Genomic DNA, 19,886 nt, shown 5'->3' with positions numbered 1-19,886 from the left:
TTGAACATGATGTGAAAACAACCAATTTAATCAAGACTTATTTACAAAAATAGGAATATTTTATCATTTCATGTGACTTAACATAATCCTCAGAAATACCATATTTCACATCAGGTTCTTTGTCCATAAATTTCTTTGGGCAAAACAGAAAAAACCAAAAAAATTATATTAAAACATCTTCTTGAATTTTAGGAACAAAGATAAAATTGCTGCAGACTTGTTCTTATTCAGCAGAAGCATGTTTGTAGTAAATACAACATAAATAGTTGGGATAACAGTTCAGGAACAAATTTAGAAATATTCAAGTAGCAGAATTTGAGTCTTCTCTCAAGGGAGTTAAAAACATTAAAAAATAAAACAAAACAAAAAAACCCCATCCCACATTTAAATAAATATAACAAAGATTCTCCTGGAATCTCAGCAATTCTAAAAACCTGATAAGAGAAATGAAAATTAGGTCCATTAAAGGAAAAAGAAAAAAAAAAAACCAAACGAAAAGAAAAAGACCAAAAGGTAAGTGAATGAAAGAAAGGGCAAGCTAATAAAAACAGTAAAGCAGGAAGCAGCCTTGTTATCAACCCAGAGATATAATGAGAGACAGAAGGAGATTATTAAAACCCCTTTAAGAGCTGTATTATTTCTTTCAGCATCTATTTAAATCCATGTAAACTTTAGATGTGCTGACAATGGAGGATGGCTGAAAGGCACAGGGTGAGAACTGCAAGGTGTGAAGTGGCTCTCAGCAGCTTTCAGTCCTTTTCTGCCTGTGATCCTGTGATCCTCCTGTTTTTCTTGTGCTTTGCACTTTCATGTCAGGCTTGACAAATGCCATATCCTGCTTTGCTGTGTCCCATACCATGGCTTGATATATGTCATGTCTTTGTTGTGCTGGCAAGCCCCTTCATGGCATAACCACTAAACATAAAAAGGAAGATTTCAAGCTTTATTTAGGGATTTTAAAATTCTGAAGTAGCAAGTTACAGAGCCTTAGATTTGATACTGTGCCAGGCAGGGCTGTTCCCACTGCCTGTGCTTCTCCAGGGGCCGTGCTGGACACCATCCCTGAGCACGCCTGAGCTGGCTGTAAGGATGGGCTGGCACACCTGAGCTCACTGTGGTGCTGGCAGTGAAACTGTGACATTTCTGGCCATGACAAACCTCACCACAACCTGTCTTGCTTTTCCAATACTGATGCCTGAGCTGTTGGGAGTGAAACCATCCCCACCAGCCCAGCCTGCTCTTTTGGCACCTGAGCCCCATGCACAGAGCCAGATCAAGAGCAGGGCACAGCAGGTCTTTGGAGCTGCAGATCTCAGCCTTTCCCATCGCAGTCTTTCGTGCAAGTTTCTGTGGATATGCCCATGGCTTCAGATAAATGCAGGTTGAGGCCCACTTTTAAGACCAAGCCCGTCCCGTTGTTCTTGTGGTTTCTACTGACACAAAGAGGAGCCTTAGGTGGAGCTCCAGAGCTCTCTGGTGGTGGAAAACCCCATCCCACTTGATGCCACAGTTTGGAACCAGTCTCTTGTTTATGTGTTCAGGAGAGGCTGGGAACAGTCAGAGCCCAGCCCAGTTCACCATCAGGTATCCCACACTCGGTTCTTCCAAAAACCATGGGGACAACAGGCACCAGAGACATGGGTGGCAGCAGGCAGCCCCACAGAAGGAACACAAGGTGGTCCCAAGGCTTCATACACTTCAAGAGGTCTACGAGTCAGTTCTTCATCTCCCACTCCACTCTGGGGGCCTCGAGCTGTTCCTCTGCCCTTCATGCCTCCATGGCAGTGAAGCTCTGCAAGAGGTGCCATGCCAGACAGTGATGCTGGGACATGTCCAGAACCATGGTCAGACCCTGCAAACACCCCTGGCTGCTGAATAATCCCACCAAACCCCACAGGGCAGCTCTGGGGTGTGCGGGGGGAAGATGAGGAAATTAAGCATGCAATAAATGTCTGAAGAATTAAGCTGAACTACCTATAAACCACATAGAAAAAAAAAATCCCGTTTCCTCTTAAAATACCATTATAAAAATAGAGCACCCTTGTCCTGTTGGCTTGGAGAAAGGGAGACTGAACAGACTACATCCAAACTTTATTTTTTATCCTGACTGATTTTTGAGTTATATTCATGAAAAAATGCTCTGCCTTTCTCTCCTTGCACTTCTCTCTCCCATGGATTTTTTCTTAACACTCCTATAACTCAAAAAGGCCATGCTGATTTTTTTAATCTGTTAAAAAATGTGCTCCCTGAGCTGAAACCAAATTTCAGCCCAGAGCAAATTTTTACGGCTGGGTTATAAATCCCTGAAAAACAGGATTCATAATGGAAGTGCTGACACAGCCTTAACTACTATATAGCAGTGTGAATGGCGCCACTATAATGTCTATTAGAGATTCTTTAAAAAGTTTGCAAAATATTGTCTTGCCTTGCAGAGAAAAAGAAGCCAGAGTACTTAATGCCAACATAAACATGCTTTTAACCCATTATGTGCTAATTTGCAGAAAAGCTATTAATTCTGAGTAGGCACACAGAGTGCAGCACCGACAGGAAATGTTCTTCTAAACTCCTGTTTGACTTGTAACATGGTTTTAATCACTTCCATGAAACACAAACGATGGCTTCAAACTCTGAATGTTGCTCAGAACATGAGAAGGGTGATTACAACAGAGAGGAAAATGGGATTTTGTAGGCAAAAGGGCTAAAGCCAAGTGGGAGAGAATGACACCAAACACTAAAAATTGGGCCTCCGTTCCTTGTCAGTTTGTGGACAATGGCTTCATCTGATTCACAGTAGTTAATGCCTGTCAGCAGCACTCCTCTATTTTATCTATCATAACACATACTACAGGTCAAGTTCACTTTCTATCAGGCAATGAGCATGTTTTCTTCTTCCTTGAACCCCGTCAGATGTTAGCACCTTACAAAGTCAGTTCTGCTGAAACGAGCTGTGCCTTGCTTTTCCAGCCTGCAGTTGGTGTGCCTGAGACCAGTGCTAAAGCAGCCCAGATGATCTACTGCTCCTGGGGGTCTGCTGGGCAGGGAAGGGGAGCACTACCCTCTGACTAAAGCACTGCAAAGAAATAAAAGATGTTGGTACTGGTGGCTGGTGAGCAAAGTACATAAAAGGCTAACTTGAAAGCCCATTAAAAAAGTAAAACAAATCAGTTCAGGGTTCTAGTTTGATTTTTTTCTTCTTCTCTTCTTGCAGGAGTTTATGCTCTCTCCCCATGTGTAAACATTTGCATCACTTTTCTGTGGGAATAAATGGGTGTGGGATAAGCTCTAAGTTGAATATTACAGGGACATTCAGAAACCCAGGACAGTGCAGTAGTAGAGGTTTTTATGGCTTTCTGTTGCCATCAACAGAAAGGGATACTGTGTTAGATCCAGTGACTGCAAAAGCCCATATGCGAGTTGACCTCACAGTTTTGAAAAGAAGAGTAATTTCCATGAAGAATGAAGTTTTTCTGTGTTGCCACATTTCTTGCTCATGTCCTCAGTGCTGCCTTTGCAGACTTGCCTGACTCCTGTTCCTGCTATCTGCACTGGTCCCCTCTGTCCATGGCATCAGTGGCTGGGGCCAGTGGAAGGAGCAGAATGATGAGGAGCAGGAGGACTTTTATCTCTCCACATTTCCACAAGAACCTAAACAAGCAATGAACACTACAGGATTTATGGCAGCGGTGATTTCTGTGATGCTCTAAAGAGGGAAGAAAAATCAATTTATAATCAAAACAGTACGGCTGGCACTTCAGTGGGTGAGGATAGTAAACGTGGGTACTAGTGTACCAGATTAGTCTTTTTTGGATACTGATGAAAAGATACCGGTCTCCCTGGATGAGAAATAAGCATTGGCTGCTGTATTCCCAGTTGAAGATTTTATGGGCTTCCATGTAAAATGGCTCCATAGTTTTCCCCTAGTGAGATTATCTTGGGAAAAACCAAGCTCACAGAACTATCCTAGTAATGATCACCATAGCAAGAAATAATTTGGGCCCTACCCGAAGAAATAAACTACCTTTCAAGAGGCTAAACAGAATTTTGAGCAGTACTGGCAATACAAAAGTAAGAAATGCTGGAGAAGAAACCCTTTTCCTTCTACCCTACAGCTGCTGCTATTTCAGTTCTTTTTCTCTACTCAACACAGGAATGACCGCTGACCGTGGAAGGCATTGACACACCAGCATAGCCAATACCCTAGTACATTTCTAGATGAGGAAGACCAAATTTCACACCATTCTTCTAATTTGAAAGCTAAGACAGGTCCAAGGAAAGGAGAAGAGGCATCAAGCATATCTACCACATCAGTGCTGACATGCATGACTTAAACAAGTGTCCCTTGTCTGCACCAGAAGCAAGTAGTAACCTGAATTTTTGTCTCTTGTAACAGTGCAGAGCACCTCAATACAGAGTAATGGACAGAAGGGCTGGACCAGTCTGGCTTCAGAGGGGTTTTTTAAGTTCCTTGAGGCAGTTCCCACAAAAGGTTTTGATTTTGACAGAAGACATTTTTCAAGTGAAATCATTTTCTGCTGGAAGATTCCTGACTACCACTAGGTTTAGCTTTGTTCCTCTCTAGCAGGCAGGCAGTTATGGGCTCCAAAAGTCTCTACAGACCAACAAACTTTATAGAGCTGCTGGAATGCCTGGCACTCCCATTTTAAATCTTTCACATAAGCAGGGTGCTTGAGCCAGAGGACAAATTAGTACCAGTACTAGGATCCAAGAATCCCTACTTCATTTTCAAATTATAAGGACATGCAGGACATTCTGCTAAACAGCTCAAGCCTCATGCCTTTCACAATCTTCTCAGGCCTACCAGCTGGGTCTCTGGGATACAATTTTCTGCTTTCATGCTACTCATATGGTTTTGAATCATTAAAACTGGTGACTGTTTCAATTTCAGTGTTCTCAATAGTGAAAACTACTTATGAGAGTAGCTACTGGCAGAATCTTATCCTTTAAACATCCAAAATCATCCTTTTCATTTTTAAAGTACCTTCTTTCACTTCCTGCTTCTGGTCTTGATTTTCTGTCTCTAAGTCATCCTGTGTTTTTGGCTCCACCATCTCTTCATCATCTTCATCTTCTAAAAAAAAAGAAAAAAAGGAAGAAAAAGATTTGTTAGATTCTCCTCCTTAAGGGGCCTGGAAATTGTCTGACTTCTTTACAATTATAAAATGGTAAGGCAAAGTGCCCAATACATGGAACATGTACATTTATGCTCAGAGTGACACTCTTAGACATTTCCCCCCTGACTGCAAGATAATCTGCTCGCATAGGGCATCTGCCACTTCTGCTCCCCGTAACTTCCCCTCTCACATGTCAACTGAATATCTCCCTGACCTCGGATATGACTCCTTGGATGGCATGAGGACAGATACAAATACCTTTCAGCCTGGCAGCTATTCCACAGCTGGGACACCTGCTATCCAGATACCTCATTTTCAATTCAATTCTCACCAGATTAATTTGTCTTTTGACCTACAGGAATAGGTTAAACAGAAAACTGACCTCAGGTCAGATGCCACTAGCAAGGAAACAAGCATGGCACAGTTCTGAAAAGTCATCACCATCAGCTGGGGGAATATAGCAACCAAAAGTGGCATTTGGAGCTTAGGAACCATTCTTGCATTAATACAAATTTAATGAACACTAAAATTTGACACATGTCAGTTACTACTGCCAGATGTTTTAATGACCTTTCCTGACCTATGCAAATGCATCTCTCCCTCCCCCTCTCTCCCCACACTCACATGTTCTCATTTTATTCAGGAGGGCAAACCATTCATTCCTTGATGTTTCTCTGAGTTACAAGAGTTCTGATTGTCCAGACCAGAACATAATACAAGCAGAGCTGAAAAGACAGTGATGCACCAAAATGCCTCAGAGTCTACCTAGCCCTCATTACTTGTTAGCAGCTTGTTACAGCAATGTGATCCATTTTTCCTGTGCCCAGGGCTGGCACCCAACCCACTCACATTCTTGAGAGGATAAAGACACACAGCTTTCTAGATCTTGTGAACTATGAGGAATGAAAATAGAGCTGTTTCTAAAAGTATTTAACAACTAGGATGAGTAAATCCATGGGCTATGGAGGAATTATTTTGCAGTTATTTTGGAGCTTGACATACCACCAAGGCATAGCAAGCATCACTGGTGCCCTGTATTGGTCCAGGGCACAAGAGACCACGTGTTGTCCAGGCCCTGGGGCATTCAGCCATCAGGAGAACACTGCAGTTCCTCTGGGGCTTTCTGAACAACCTCCTGTCGCCATACAGTTCCTCATGTCATGGTGTTTCTCCAGGCACACTTCCTGCTCTAACCTGCCATGTTAATGGGGAAAACATATCATCCTTCTCCAGCTGGCTGGTTACTGGCACCTTCTGCTGTGAAGGCTGGCTGTAATGAGTCCTGGCTTCTTGTGAGATGCTGGTGCTGACAGGTTGCATTCAAGCAACAGGAACATGCAGCTGTATTTTGTTTTCAATAACGTAATAGGCACCGTACTACTCCCACCACACTGCCTACCCTAGGACTTCTCCCAGAAGCCCAGAGGGGACACGTTGCTAGCTGCCATATGGGCCATTAACTTAAGAGTTGGACTCAATGATCTCTGTGGGTCCCTTCCAGACTCAGAATATTCTGTGATTCTGTGATTCTGCAGTCTCTTGGCTGGAGATCATGTCTCAGGCACATGCTGTAAGGAGGCATCTCAGCATGGACAGATGTGCTTTTCCCTGTTGGTAAAATGAGGAAATCTTGGCATAAAATCTGCCATCACTCCCCTTACTGCTAGTGACTGCAGTGGGGAAAAAGTAAAAACTCATCTCCCCTGCCACCAGGGAGGAGGGATAACCATGTGCTTCCCAAGCTGGAAAGGGAGGAGGAATCCAGCATGGATAAAGAGGCATTTCCAGAATTTAAAGCACTACTAATGAATGCCATTCCCTTATCAGGGGTTTGTCAGACCATGGAACCTGAGGTGGAAAAAAAGGTAGGGTACTCACAATGCCTCCCTTTGGTGCCTACTTTTCCCCAGATACCCTACACAGAAGGACTAAGGATGAGCTTTTAGAGAGCAAGCCAGGGTGGTTCAGTTTGGCAGGGTAAATACATTGCTCTGTCCACTGGCTGAAAGACAGATAACATCCAACCCAGTCAGCAGAGAGCTGGTGAGGAGAGCTCTCCTGCTGTACACGCACAGGAGGGGTAAAAAAGGTCCTTGTGCCATTGGTCTGTGGTGCTAGGGGAGATGGGGATGCATGGAAGAAAGGCACTCCCAGCTTCAAAGAACAGGAGAGAAGTGTGAGTGCCTGGTGCAGCAGGGAGTGAATACTCTGCCAGCCTCAAGAACCATGCACACACAGATAGGATCACAATGCTGTACAGATATATACACACAGACAGAATTATGGTAGATACTAATAAAACCAGCTCCTACAAAAGTTTTGTGAGTCTTGCATTAAAGGTTTTCATTCCCTAAAGCACCAACTTTTGGAACTAGCTGTTTAAATATGGATTTTGCTTCCATTTTTAACCTGTTTCTAACCTGACAGCTTGTGCAGGGAAGTTTCAGAAGGTGAAGGGTTTGAGAAAAATTTCAAGCAGCAAACAAAAACTACACCAATATTCAACTGAAGTATTTGGGATTTTTAAGGCTTTTTGCAATGCTTTTTAATGCTTCGCTTGCAATTTGGTAATGGATAGGGATCATGTAGCAAATTTAGAACTTGAGATTTAGTATCAGGTTTTCAGGTTGAAGTGAAGCAAAGTTATCCCTGTTTCTAGAAGTCCTTGATCCCTCTAATTTTGGGCATCAAATATTTGTTTGTCTATAGTCCTTTCCTGCTTCTAGTGCAGTGTAGGGATAAATGGAAGCAAGTAAAGGTTATTAAAACACATCATGCCTTTTTCCAAGGGCACAAACGTCAAAATAGTTTTACTGAGAAAGCAGTGCAAGAGTTTATAGAGATTAGCCACAGTTTAGATGTCCTTATTTATTTACAGAGAAATGTATACACAAACACAGAGAAACTCAGCTAAAAGAATGATAGGGGTGTGAGTCAAATGCTAAAATCTTAGCAAATGCCAGAATTTGGATTGTCTGGGCACGATTAGCTCCTTTCCCCTCCCCACATGTAGGCATGATGACATAATTCTGGAATTTCCTCCCTCTTGAGTGGTTGGCTTCATTTTCTGGGTGCTCAGCAAGAGACACCTGGGGCCTGAAATGCAGAAGTGCTGAAAGCTGAAGTCAACTGGCACCGTGCTTTGAGTGGAGAAAGTCTTAGGGAAATTCTACACATGCAAAGGCTCCCACAGCTCCCTTTTCCAGCTTTCAGTGAAAGTTGTCATTCTGACATTTTTGTCCTTTCTCCCCCTGTGCTTAAGCGCTTATGCAAGATGGCAATAATATTGTAAAAAAAAAATAAATAGAATTCTCACCCTGCATAGATGTTTTGCAGAGACATGTTCATCAGGATTTGTGGCATATTATGATGCTGTTGAGGAAGCAACAGCAAAACTAAACCTTGAAAGTGGATTAATGTTTTTTCTGTGTTCAGTGTAATACTTTGATCATGTGCACTAATATGAGATCTGAGGCCAGAGCACTCAACAGAAGAAGATAAAAAGCAGAAATGTTAAAAAACTGTTCCCTTATTGACTGGCTGAAGCAAGAATCTGTTAAGGAAAAAAGCCCCCAAATGCTATCATGCAATTAAAATTGTATCATCCTACATATTGAAGAGGGCTAATCAAGAATGCTCAAGAAATCTGCATTCTGGACTACCTAATGTTGCTTGGCTTTGCAACCTAAATGTTTATATGACATTATATATATATATATATAGCATACTATTTAATACCAATAAATGCATCCTCACACTTCTTCATAGTACATACATTTCCTTTTGTTATACATTTGTACATTTGACTGCATATACATATACATAAAGAATAATGGGAAATGCTTCAGCATTCATTTTCCTGTGTTTTATTTAAAGGTGGCAAAGATAGCATTTACTGTACATTTACTGGAGAATCTGTGAACATCTACATGGTTATTCATTTCCACATGTGCCCACTCAGATTGCAATAATTTTCCAGATGAAGAAACTTGTGTATTTCCTGAACATACACAGCCTTTCCCTTTTAAGAGCATATCTAATATTAGGAAGCTTAGAGAAACAGCTTTCTAGCTGCTCACATCACAGTAGTAGGAGTCTTTTCGTCACATTTGGCAAACAGAGATGCTACCAGCACCAGCAGTAGTGTTGCACCCTGCTCAGAAGAGAACAGGGTGTAACGCTATCAGAACTCAAATGTCTATTAAAGGAACCACATGAAAAAGAGCTAGTAATGAAGAAGTGTATAACTGCCATGCAACACTTCTCCTTTGTAGATATAAAAGGACTTTGCAAGGAGGCCAGTTTTGGTATGTCTATTTACCACACAGAAGCTGACAGACAGACCCACTCACTGCACATCACGCAGCTTAGGGAACACAGAGTGGGCTTCAGAGTTTCAGCCTAGAGTCCTGCCCACTAAGGCCACCCTGCCTTCTATAAATAAACAAATCCTCAATGGAAATGATCATTAAATGCTTGGATAATGATGTTTGTCTGCTGAAGCTGGTGGAGCCATATGTGGGATTAATACAGACTGAGATAACTGGATTAAAAATGTTTTCTTCATAACTCAGAGCTTGATGACTCTCCAGGATCTAGGAGGTGGTCAATATGAACAGTGCTTGACAAAGTAAAAGTAGAGCAATTGTTTTCATTTTGGTCTCTTAGCTTGAACACTTCTGCTTCTGTTCCAGACCAGAAGTGGTCCTGTCTGTCTAAAAGCTTGTCTGTTTTTCCCAACTACAGAAGTTGCCCTAATAAGAGTATGACCTCTCCCTACAAACCTGGGGTTTTTTTCATCTGGGTGTAAATACTAATTTTCAAATGTTATCCAACTACTAGCTCCAATGAGCCTGCTCTATGCCTGGCCTTTGCCTTGGACACCACAACCACTTGCAATAGGCGGTACAGAGGAAAGCTCTGTGAATACATGGCCAGCTCCCTGGCAGCTGCAGAAGAAATGCCCAGATGTGCTGAATTGGATCAGATATTCACAGAGAGCACAGATGATCTCAGAAAATCAGACCCTGCATTTCTGCAGTGCTGGACTATTTAATACCTACTTGGACTTTCCAGGGCTTTTAAACCACTGTATTTATTTTTACAGCACATAAAAACATACCAGGCACATTCAAGACAAACTTGAATACTAGAATAAATAATTGCATCTGAGAGGACTACACATGACATTGGCTTAGGGTTTCAATTCTTGAGATGAATACTGTATTGCCTTTTTTGGATTGCCAGTTTTAGGAAGTCAGCACTGGTACTGCTCAAATAGATTACTAAATAGCTGATTTTTGGGGGGATTTATGCAGTCATGGTCTCTGATCTGCCAATACATTAAACAGCAGGCAGCATGTTGTGCATTCTTCTTCAGTGTAGGATTGACACCTCCTCAGACCTGTGCCTCTGAAGCTAAGAAGTTGCAGCTTTTGTGTATTGTTTTTAGAATTGACAGCTATACTGAATTAGACCGATAGCTCTGGTTTTAATTCTGGGTAGGTACAAACAATCCCTTTGTTAAAGACACGGCTTTAAAATCCCAATTTCATTAGCATCACAATTATATATTTTATTGACTGAGTCAGTGATATATGAGAAGCCAGTGGGTTGTTACATGGGGTTTTATATCATCAGCCATGGATATGACACTTTCAATAAAATCAAGTGTCTTCACAAAAAGCAGACTCCATATTTGCAACTATGAAATACCAGAAACCACTGTATAAGTTTTATATTTACAACTGTTCAAAATAACTTTGCTGCTACTGTTACAAAAGAGCTACAAACTGAACAAGGACAAATGCATTGTATTCATATTGGCATAAGCCTGAACCAAACAAGTTGAATACTGTTGGCATTATCCTAAGTAGGAGTTAAAACACTGTCTTTCCTTTATGAATATGTTCTTTCCATCACTAGCAAAATATGCAACAAGCAAGAGAAGCCATATTTTTTCAGAAAGGACTGCCTGACATTCCACATTTTTGAAAAGCTGTGATTTGCAATCTGGCTGAATGACCTATTTTTCATATAATGTCATTTTTTGAAATCTGTCCAGTTTTTTACTTTCATCTTTTGACTGCCCTTTGAAGCAAGAAGATAATTAATTCATCAGTGGATCTTGTTTGCAGAGTGGGATGTGAGACTGGACGTACATTGGGCACATGTTAGTCATCCCAGATGGAAATATTCTTGCATTAGGCAGCTGCCTTCTAAAATGTATTTCATTTAGCCAAAGGAAGGAACACTACTCAGGCCTCAATACTGAGCAAAAACCCCACAGGTGAACAGAACTTGCCCTAAGCTCCATGAAACAGGCAACAAATTTCAGATGAGAATTTCATGTGAGCTGGAGCTTGCAAGCATATTTGCACTCAAGAATCATATGCATGCAAGGTACTAGTGCTCATTATCCAGAAAAATACTTCAATGTGTATTGGAGGAACATATAAAAGCTCTGGCTCATCCCTGTGAAGTTCCCCATCCCTGTTACAGAACACTCCCAACATACCACCTTGTCCTTATGAACTAGCACAGCGAGTTGTGCTTTCCAATGGCCATCAGATGAACAAAGAACATTAGAAAAAAAATAGGATAGAACTGATGAATTCATTTCTGGAACTATCTTATGACCACAGCACCTATAAAACTTAAACAGAATTATATTATGTTCTTCCTTAATTTTCCACATGCATTATTTTAATCCTGAAAAAAATTATCTGTTACTTGACTGCAGTTCTACATGAGCAAGAAAAAAAATCACAGTGCTACAAGAACAGACTGCCTAGCATCTTCAAACTCCCTTGATTTTGTTATCTTTTGTCATGTGTTGTTATCAAAGTGCAGTGGTGCTCTTATGCAAAAGAGAAGTTTGAAGATTGGTAAAATACAGGCTGTAGGAGTCATGCTACTTTTACCTGAGTCAAGCATATTGACTGAGTAACTTTAAAGAAAATATTGTTCTAAAATTTATGCACAAAATAATATAATGCTTGACACATTTATCATTTTAATCCAGAAGGCTGCAGGGCAGTTCTCTGTGACATTATTTAGCCTAAAGTCTTCCACAGTAAATAGACTAGTAATGATACATCAGCTTTAAAAGTGCAAGACTAACAGAAAAATCCTATTTTTCTTGATTCTTGTTAAACTAAGTACATCTCCCATGTCTCTGACACATCTAAGAAAGGCGTTCTGATCTCATCCCTTATTCTGCAATGCAAATTTGCACGACTTCACCCCTCATCCCATAAAGGGCAGGTGTTATTACCAGCCATTACAACCAGATCCCCAGAGTCCTGCTCTCAGGCTTCAGCTATCCTTGTACAAGCGCAATGAAGGAAATACGTATTTCACCCCAAAAACAAACACTTAGCCTGGCTGACTGAGAGAAGTCATTTAGTTTAGAAAATTTATTTTGCCTACAGCATAGGCCGTGCCTGTGCTATTGCCACTTAAAAATTTGTCCTGAAATTTACTACACTTCCCTCTTAAAACAAGCACACTGTAAGTAATTTTTACTCAAGATTTCTTCTCAAAGCTCTCCTTAACAATTACCACATTCAATTACTCCTGGTCAGGGGATTCTGAGGTCCCCAGTATATGATTTCTCAAAACCATCTCTTGATCTAGGGTTACACCACTCAGCTCCTGTCCCTATGCCTCTTCCTGACTTGTGTTTGCCGTCAGATTTCTTTTTGGTACATTATGAAGACAGATCTTATTTTTCCATTTTGTGACAAATGATAGACTAACCGAGCCAAATGGCAAGAAAATGTCACAGAAAAATTTGTTGTACTGTAGCATTTCACTAAACTCTTTGTAGCCCTGACTGCAAACCTTTGCAGCGGTTCAAATGTTAGGATCACTGCTTCAGAACACAATCGTTTCTGTACCAATTAAAATGGAAAGCTGCTTCTGACTCTTCAGGGAAGCATTTCTCTAACCCAAGAAACTGATTTTCCAGTTCCTTGGCCTGAACACAGTTTTCAGTTGTGGTGAGAGTCTAAGAATTCAAAGTGTCCCTTGTTTTTAGTTTCTGGTTGGTCTAGATCAGACGTGGATTTTTCTCTCCTCTTTTGGGCTGTTGCAACATCACACTGGTTGAAAGTGTTTTTCAGTCCCCAGAGAACTAAACTGCAAAGTACCCCACTGGAGTCATCACCTCTTCTAGCTGACTCCCTTTTCTCCTCTCTTGCCCTCTCCAAATCTCATGTTCAATTCTATTGTGCTTGAAAATATTCCAGCTGGAAGATGTAACACAAAAATAAAAGTACAGAAGTTTCCTTTCCTTGGCCATGGCTGGGCCTTCAAATAAAAATGCCAACATGAAATAATGTTTGAACATCAGAAGCCTTACAGTAGCATTTACAGGCCTCCAGCTCCAAAACCAAATAGTATAAATTTAAAATACCCTGCCCCAGCATAACTGCAGTTAACCTTGTGGAAGAAAAAGATGGAGACCCTTTATTTCTGTGGATGAAGAAGGGGATTACTAAACCATGCAGATTTTCACAGCCTCTGAAGCCACTGAGGATTTGTTCCTGCTGTGCTGCTGGAGGAAATCATGTCATGCCAGCAGTGTGAAATGACTCCTGCCCTGGGAAAGGGCAGTGAGACACGTGGCAAACTTCTGGATAGGCCCTGCTCAAGACATTTTGAAACACTAAGATCATGCAATAGTGTTAAATCACAAAAACTTAAGTATGTTAATGAAAACCAGTCCCCACAAGCTATGGCATGAGCAGCAATTGTAAAACAAAAGCTGCTTTCACACTAAACACACACACACAGATGAAGTATCTGGCACTTACACTGCCCCTGATACAGAGGTCAATCGTGGTTGCCTCAGCTGGGCACTAGGTACTTAAAACTTTAAGTACAATGTAGTCCAAGTGAATTCTGTGGGATCATTACTTCTGACATATAGGGGACTAGGACTTCACTCATAGACTCATTTATTCCAAGTGAAAATGACTTTTGACTCCACTGGCCACCTCGTCTATTTTTCACTGGGTTTTTGCACAAGCAACATTACAAAATACAGCTGTCGTAGAAGAAATTAATTCTCCACTTCCATACTGTATCTCTGCTCATGCAGCCATACCAATATGCCTTAGGACAAATTCTCCAGCCCTGACTCTGGATTTAGCTTCTCCTTCAGGTATTAGCATGAGTTCTGGCCTTTCAGAGTTTTTCCTTTGTTTTTGAGCATGAAATAAATATTCACTTCAAGGCCCAGAAATCATCTGAATGGCCACACAGTTTTTTGTATGACTATTGTTTAACTTTTAGTGCCATCTTTTCCACAAATCTTCCCATCCCAGTTTTATGGGATTTTATGAATAAAACCGAATGCTTAAGATGTAGCATATGTTTTTGTCACTGAAATATCTGACAGCATGAATTCCTACATTTACACACAAACCTCAACCGACAGAAATGGAGACAAGGCTGCTAATACATTAAAACTGGAAAGGATAATTGGAAAAAACAACTATATTCATAAACAATTACCACAGCAAATAGACAAAAACTCCCTCTCTTTGTCTCCTTGACACACACAGGCATAAATTTCTCTCAGCACTTTAAAAATAACCATTAGTCATATGGCAACTGCATTTTACATGAGCAAAGATTAATTTCAACATTTTTCTTAGGAAAAGGCAGGCAAAAAATACTTTATTAAAAATTTTTAAACTACAAAAGAAACGCTGGGTCAGGGCTGGATGAGTGTGTGCTCATTACTTTTATGGGCAGTAAACGGACCCCACTTAATTCTGTTTCCCACTGACGCCACTTCACCTTAGTCACTGGGGTTAGCCATGATTTGCATCAGCGTATGTGAAAAAGGAATTCCCTCTGACAGTTTTGAACTTGCCATATTTTAATTGAATTTTCAATTTATTATTTTTGTTCCACCATACTGGAAGAGGAGAAGCTTCCCCTTCTAGACACTCAGTTGCAGTGGTTGCTGCAGGCGAGCAACACCTTTTGGTGGCAGAGAAGCCAGGGCACAAGCACATCAGCTTCTTGCCCCAAGTCACTCCTCAAACAGCTGTAGATGACAGAATGAAATCCTGGTCTCCTGATTCCTGAACTGATATTTCACCCACTGCCTCTCCTGAGGCATGTGATCCGGGCTGCTTTGGAGGCTGCTCAGCCCTCATTATGTTAAACCAGCTGTTAAAAACACAGCCGGTTTCCCCCCAGCAGCTTGTTGCAGCCTGTTGGGAGAGCACCCAGCTCCCAGCACGGCTGTCCCCGGGGCTGGGAACCCCCTGCCCACCCTGACCCCTGCCTGCCCTCCTGCCCCCGCAGCTCCCGCACCCCGCTGCCCACCCGCTGCCAGCCTGCCCACCCTCCTCTGCTCGGGGTCACACTTCAAAGTCTCCCTGCCCCCGGGAGGGAAGGCCTCTTCCTTCCTCCTGGCCCCTCTCCAGCCTCCCTGGCGTTTGGTCTTCCCAAAGCAGATATCAAAAATCCCCTACTTGCAATCTGGGGCTTTCTGCATGCCAGGAGCCCTACCCACCTGCAGATACCTGTTTGACACAGAAATGCCTTCTGATTTGGATTCTCAGATGACCTTCTAGGTTTTTCTGAGAACTTGGGTTGTAAGACAATTAACTGTAAAAAAGAAGAAAAACCAACCCCCATCACCCAAGTTCACAACTGCTATGGTTAAAATCCCATTTATCTGTTGCAACTCGGAGGATCAGGTATGTTTTTCTGTGTTTAACTCAACACACTTCAGTAGGGTCAGACGTCTAAACAGGCAGACTGCACCTGCAGTTGGGGTACATGGGAAGATTCAACTGCACCACGACCACCCACTGGAATATGCTGCCTTTTTCCCTCTTCACAGTTCAGACTCATCAGGAAAATAATTTCTGTGGCTAGTTTATATCTGTCCCTCTTTGGAAAATGGATGCTATGAAGTGCCATACAATGCCTGCCTGTGAATTAAAACCCTTCCTTTTTCCCCAAAACACTGCCAAGACCCTCTCCTGCAAGTTCTTGGAAGCTCTCAGCTACAGACAGGAGATTTAAGTCAGGAGAATCATATGAAAGCAGATAAAAAATGCTGGGTTATGCTGCCTCATGATCCTGTACTTGAAGAAGCACCTCTGCATCTTTTTTTTTTTTTTTTTTTTTTGTTAGTTTTTGCTTTTTTTGTTCTCAAGCAAAAGAAAGAAGTTGCTGGCTTCTGCCCCTGTGTCTTTTCACTGTAACACAGCTCACAGCTGTGAATTTACATGTGTTAACTTGGGATGCCACAAACCAGGCAGCACTGAGGTTGTCATCCTGATCTGAGGAAACACAACGCACATACACACCAGTGAATTTACTGCTAGCAAAGGGTTTTGCTGTGATAATTCAAAGCACATTATGTTTCATCAGTTGACTCTTCCATCTATAGCCAGATCACAAAAGCCAGCAATGCTGGAGTTATATTCCATCAAAAAGGAGCAGTTCCATCAAATCTTTTTCTTTTGCAAAATGATGCCACTTTCTGTGTGGAAGTGGGGAAATTATAAAAAGAAACCAAGATGAAGAGGCAGTCCTGGAAACATTAAAACGGTCTGTTCTCACATTTTCTGAGTGGATTTTTTTGGAGCCTTCCATTAAAAAGTACTTTTTTAGACTACTTTAAAATATGAGGTAAAGCAAAGTAAAATTGAAAGTTTTCAATTTTGTTAAAACATAAATGTTTTCAGTAACCGGACTGGAAAATACGGCAAAATTTTGCTTAAGGTGGAGTGTCAGTACATTGGAGCATTCTTTCAAGCTGGTACAAAATTATATTTTGAAATTTGAAATTTCACAGCACTGCATGAAGGAGAGATTTTCTCTGGGCCTGACTTTAAAGCAGCCACTGCCTAAGGGATGCAGTCATACTTGAGTGGCAATTTTAAAATCTGATATTAAAGCAACATAGAAGCACACACTCAAGGATGTCTTTCATCAACATAATGACAAGATATCTATTCCTATGATCTGAGATTCCCTCTCTTAAGACTTCAGGTTAATGATTTCTTTTAGATGGGACAAACTTCAAGTCCTGCTTTCAGTTCTGAGTGCCTGTAGGCAAATTTCACATCCATGTCCTGAGAACAAGATAGCAGATAGTGGTAACAAACTTGATGCACACCTGAAACACAGCCCAGTACATCAAACAGGAAATTGGTAAACACGTATTTATTGCTTTGAAGTCTGGTCATGACTCTTTATATTTGTATGCAGAAAAAATGAGCAGGACAAATGCATTATGAAGTCAGAAAAGTGCAACCAATTTGTCTTAATGGCTCTTGCATGGAGAAAAAATTGCACAAGCCAAGTCTGACCAGCATCTTGGAAACCATTGTCCTGGTAGGCTCTATGGTTACATGGTTAGATAAAATGGGAAAAATCACCTCAACAGAGCTGTTTGTTTTGGGGGTAGGTACTGGGAGCAGTGCTAAATTCAGCAGCCAGAGCAGAACAAATAGAAATTGTGAGCTTTCCACTACAGTAATGAAACTTCATTCAAAAGGTGGAGTGTAATGTTCTTCCAAGATGGATAATTCACATAAGCTGTGTGATTCAAACACTCATGTCTCCACACCAGCTCTACACCACCTTGGGATTTATGTTTTATTTCAGTTTTCATCAGGCTGCTTATGAATGACCAATGACAAAAGAGCATGTGTGCATTTTTCTTTTTCACAGGTCCCTGTTAATGAGGACTCTGTTGCATTAAGATAGTCAAGATTGTCTCTGGCAAAATGTGTTGAACCAAGGTGTTTGTGCCTGCATAAAATTAAGCCACAAGTAAAGCACTTACTTCTGACAGCAGATTTATAATAGGAAAATCCCAGCAGGAATGAAGAGTTACAAACCCCCGTTGTAGCCTTTTTCATAAACTTCACCTTGATTTAGTATTTCAAACAACTAGCAGGAAAGGCTAACAGCAGAGGTAATCCTATCATCTTTTCTCCAACAGCTCCATTCCATCTTTTTGACTTCCTCATGCTGCTAACATGAATTCAAATCATCTGTGTTTAAAGTTAAATACAGTGATTGACAGATCTTTGTAGTCTCAGTTCATACTGAAGATTATTCTAGATACCTATCAGTTATTACTACAAGCCCTGTCTGATATTCAATACCTACAGGGAAAATTGTTTTTAACAGTGTAATGTCTGATCTATTTTGAAAGCTATTTTAAAATAAGAAACTAACCATAACCAGGTGGCTAAAATCTAGACAGGTTTTTTTACAGCTTGATTTTTGGGGAGAGAAGGTTGAAGATAACAGCAATACTGTCTTACACTGCAGTAACAACCACGATTCAAAGCAAATCAGAGACAAAAAAGCATTTTGTTTTGATTCCATGATGTCAATTTCTGTAAAAACACCTATTCCAATTACACAGGACAGAGGAAGGTTTAGGGGTTTGCTCCTAGCTCTTAGAACAGTACATGCTGCTACAAAGTAATTGCTTCCTTTTATGAACACAAGCTCAGCTGCTGTACTAGAAAACGGATGCTGAAAGAGACTTCTGGATGTACTAAAAATCTTACTGTGGACACAAATGCGAAACAAAATATCAAAGGCGGTGGTCAGACCAGTCATTGTGCTCAAGGAGCTGTGATGCAGAAAGGCAGAAGGTCCTCTTCCATGAACACTTGCTGTGCCCAGCTCTGCCAGCCCCACTTGCTTTTCCAGTGACAGCATTCCAGAGCAGCCTGGCTTTGGGCACAAGGAGATAGATCAGCTCTGGGTGGGAAAGCACTCTGGTCCATACCCTGTGCTCACAGGGAGGAAAGTGGAAGCACTGCTCTCTTACATGGGCAGCTCAGCAAAGGTGGAAGATGGAGGTGGGTGGGCAGGCAATGCCAGCTAGTGCCCATCATTGCTTCCATGAGCTGACTGCTCCACTTCTTCCCCACCACTCCATTTGCTGCTGAAAGAATTTGTCAGTTCTTGCCTCATTCTCTCAGTGCTTTCCTCCACAGAACTGAGATGTAATAGCAGGGAAAGTAGTGCAAGAGAAGCAGCTTGGCACAAGCAGCAGGCAGGATGCTGCCCTCAAGCTTTACCACTTTTCAGAGCTCCTACCAACATGACTGAGATCCCACACAGACCTTTGTGAAACTTGATTAACTTTGTGCTCATGGTTAAATGATTCTGAAACTGTTAGACAGGGCTGAACAGTTTGTTGCTGAGTTCAACAAAGTCTTTTCTGGTTTTGCGACTGGGATGTGAGGAGCAAGCACAGCTAGTGTGTTTTGGCTGTAAATCATGGTAGGAAAAGAATAAACAAAACTGGGGAACAGAGCTTGTGTGTCTTGGGTTGGTTGGGATGGTTCAGGCTGCTAAAAATTCTTAGTGGCTTTTTCAAGATTGAATCTACCCCTGGTTGTTATTCTGTGTGCTTAGGAATGAAAAAGAAGTACAGAAGAGTTGAAAATACAGACTTTATAAAGCCATATTCAGCCCCCTAAAACCAAAGGCAGCAATGGTATCAGTAAATGCATCAGTAGTTTGGCCAAATCAGAAAGTCACAAAGATGGGCAAATTCCATCAGCAGAATGACAGCTAAAAATAATCTTCCATGGAAATGTGCACGGAAGTTCATTTTTCATGCACCGGGCAAATAAAATCCAATTGGTATTTGCATTGTCAGTATTACCCCATTACACTTCATGAGAGCTTGAAAGAAGATGATGATTTAAATAAAAAGATCCTCCCCTGTTTGTCAAGTTG

At 41.4% G+C, this 19,886-nt stretch overlaps 1 protein-coding gene across 6 annotated transcripts in view; it reads right to left on the bottom strand.

The window, feature by feature from the left end:
- Positions 1-19,886, bottom strand: part of DYNC1I1 (dynein cytoplasmic 1 intermediate chain 1) — a 187,205-nt gene that overhangs the window by 78,819 nt on the left and 88,500 nt on the right. For all 6 annotated transcript variants that reach the window (XM_058026342.1, XM_058026332.1, XM_058026369.1 and 3 more), the window contains exon 7: positions 5,000-5,089. In XM_058026342.1, coding sequence (XP_057882325.1) covers positions 5,000-5,089 — 90 coding nt within the window. The remainder of the gene's footprint in view (positions 1-4,999; positions 5,090-19,886) is intronic.

Source organism: Melospiza georgiana, chromosome 1 (assembly GCF_028018845.1).
Source record: "Melospiza georgiana isolate bMelGeo1 chromosome 1, bMelGeo1.pri, whole genome shotgun sequence".
Classification (NCBI taxonomy): Eukaryota; Metazoa; Chordata; class Aves; order Passeriformes; family Passerellidae; genus Melospiza; species Melospiza georgiana.
Note: the sequence above shows the minus strand (reverse complement) of the source record. Positions and strands in the feature narration are given on the sequence as shown.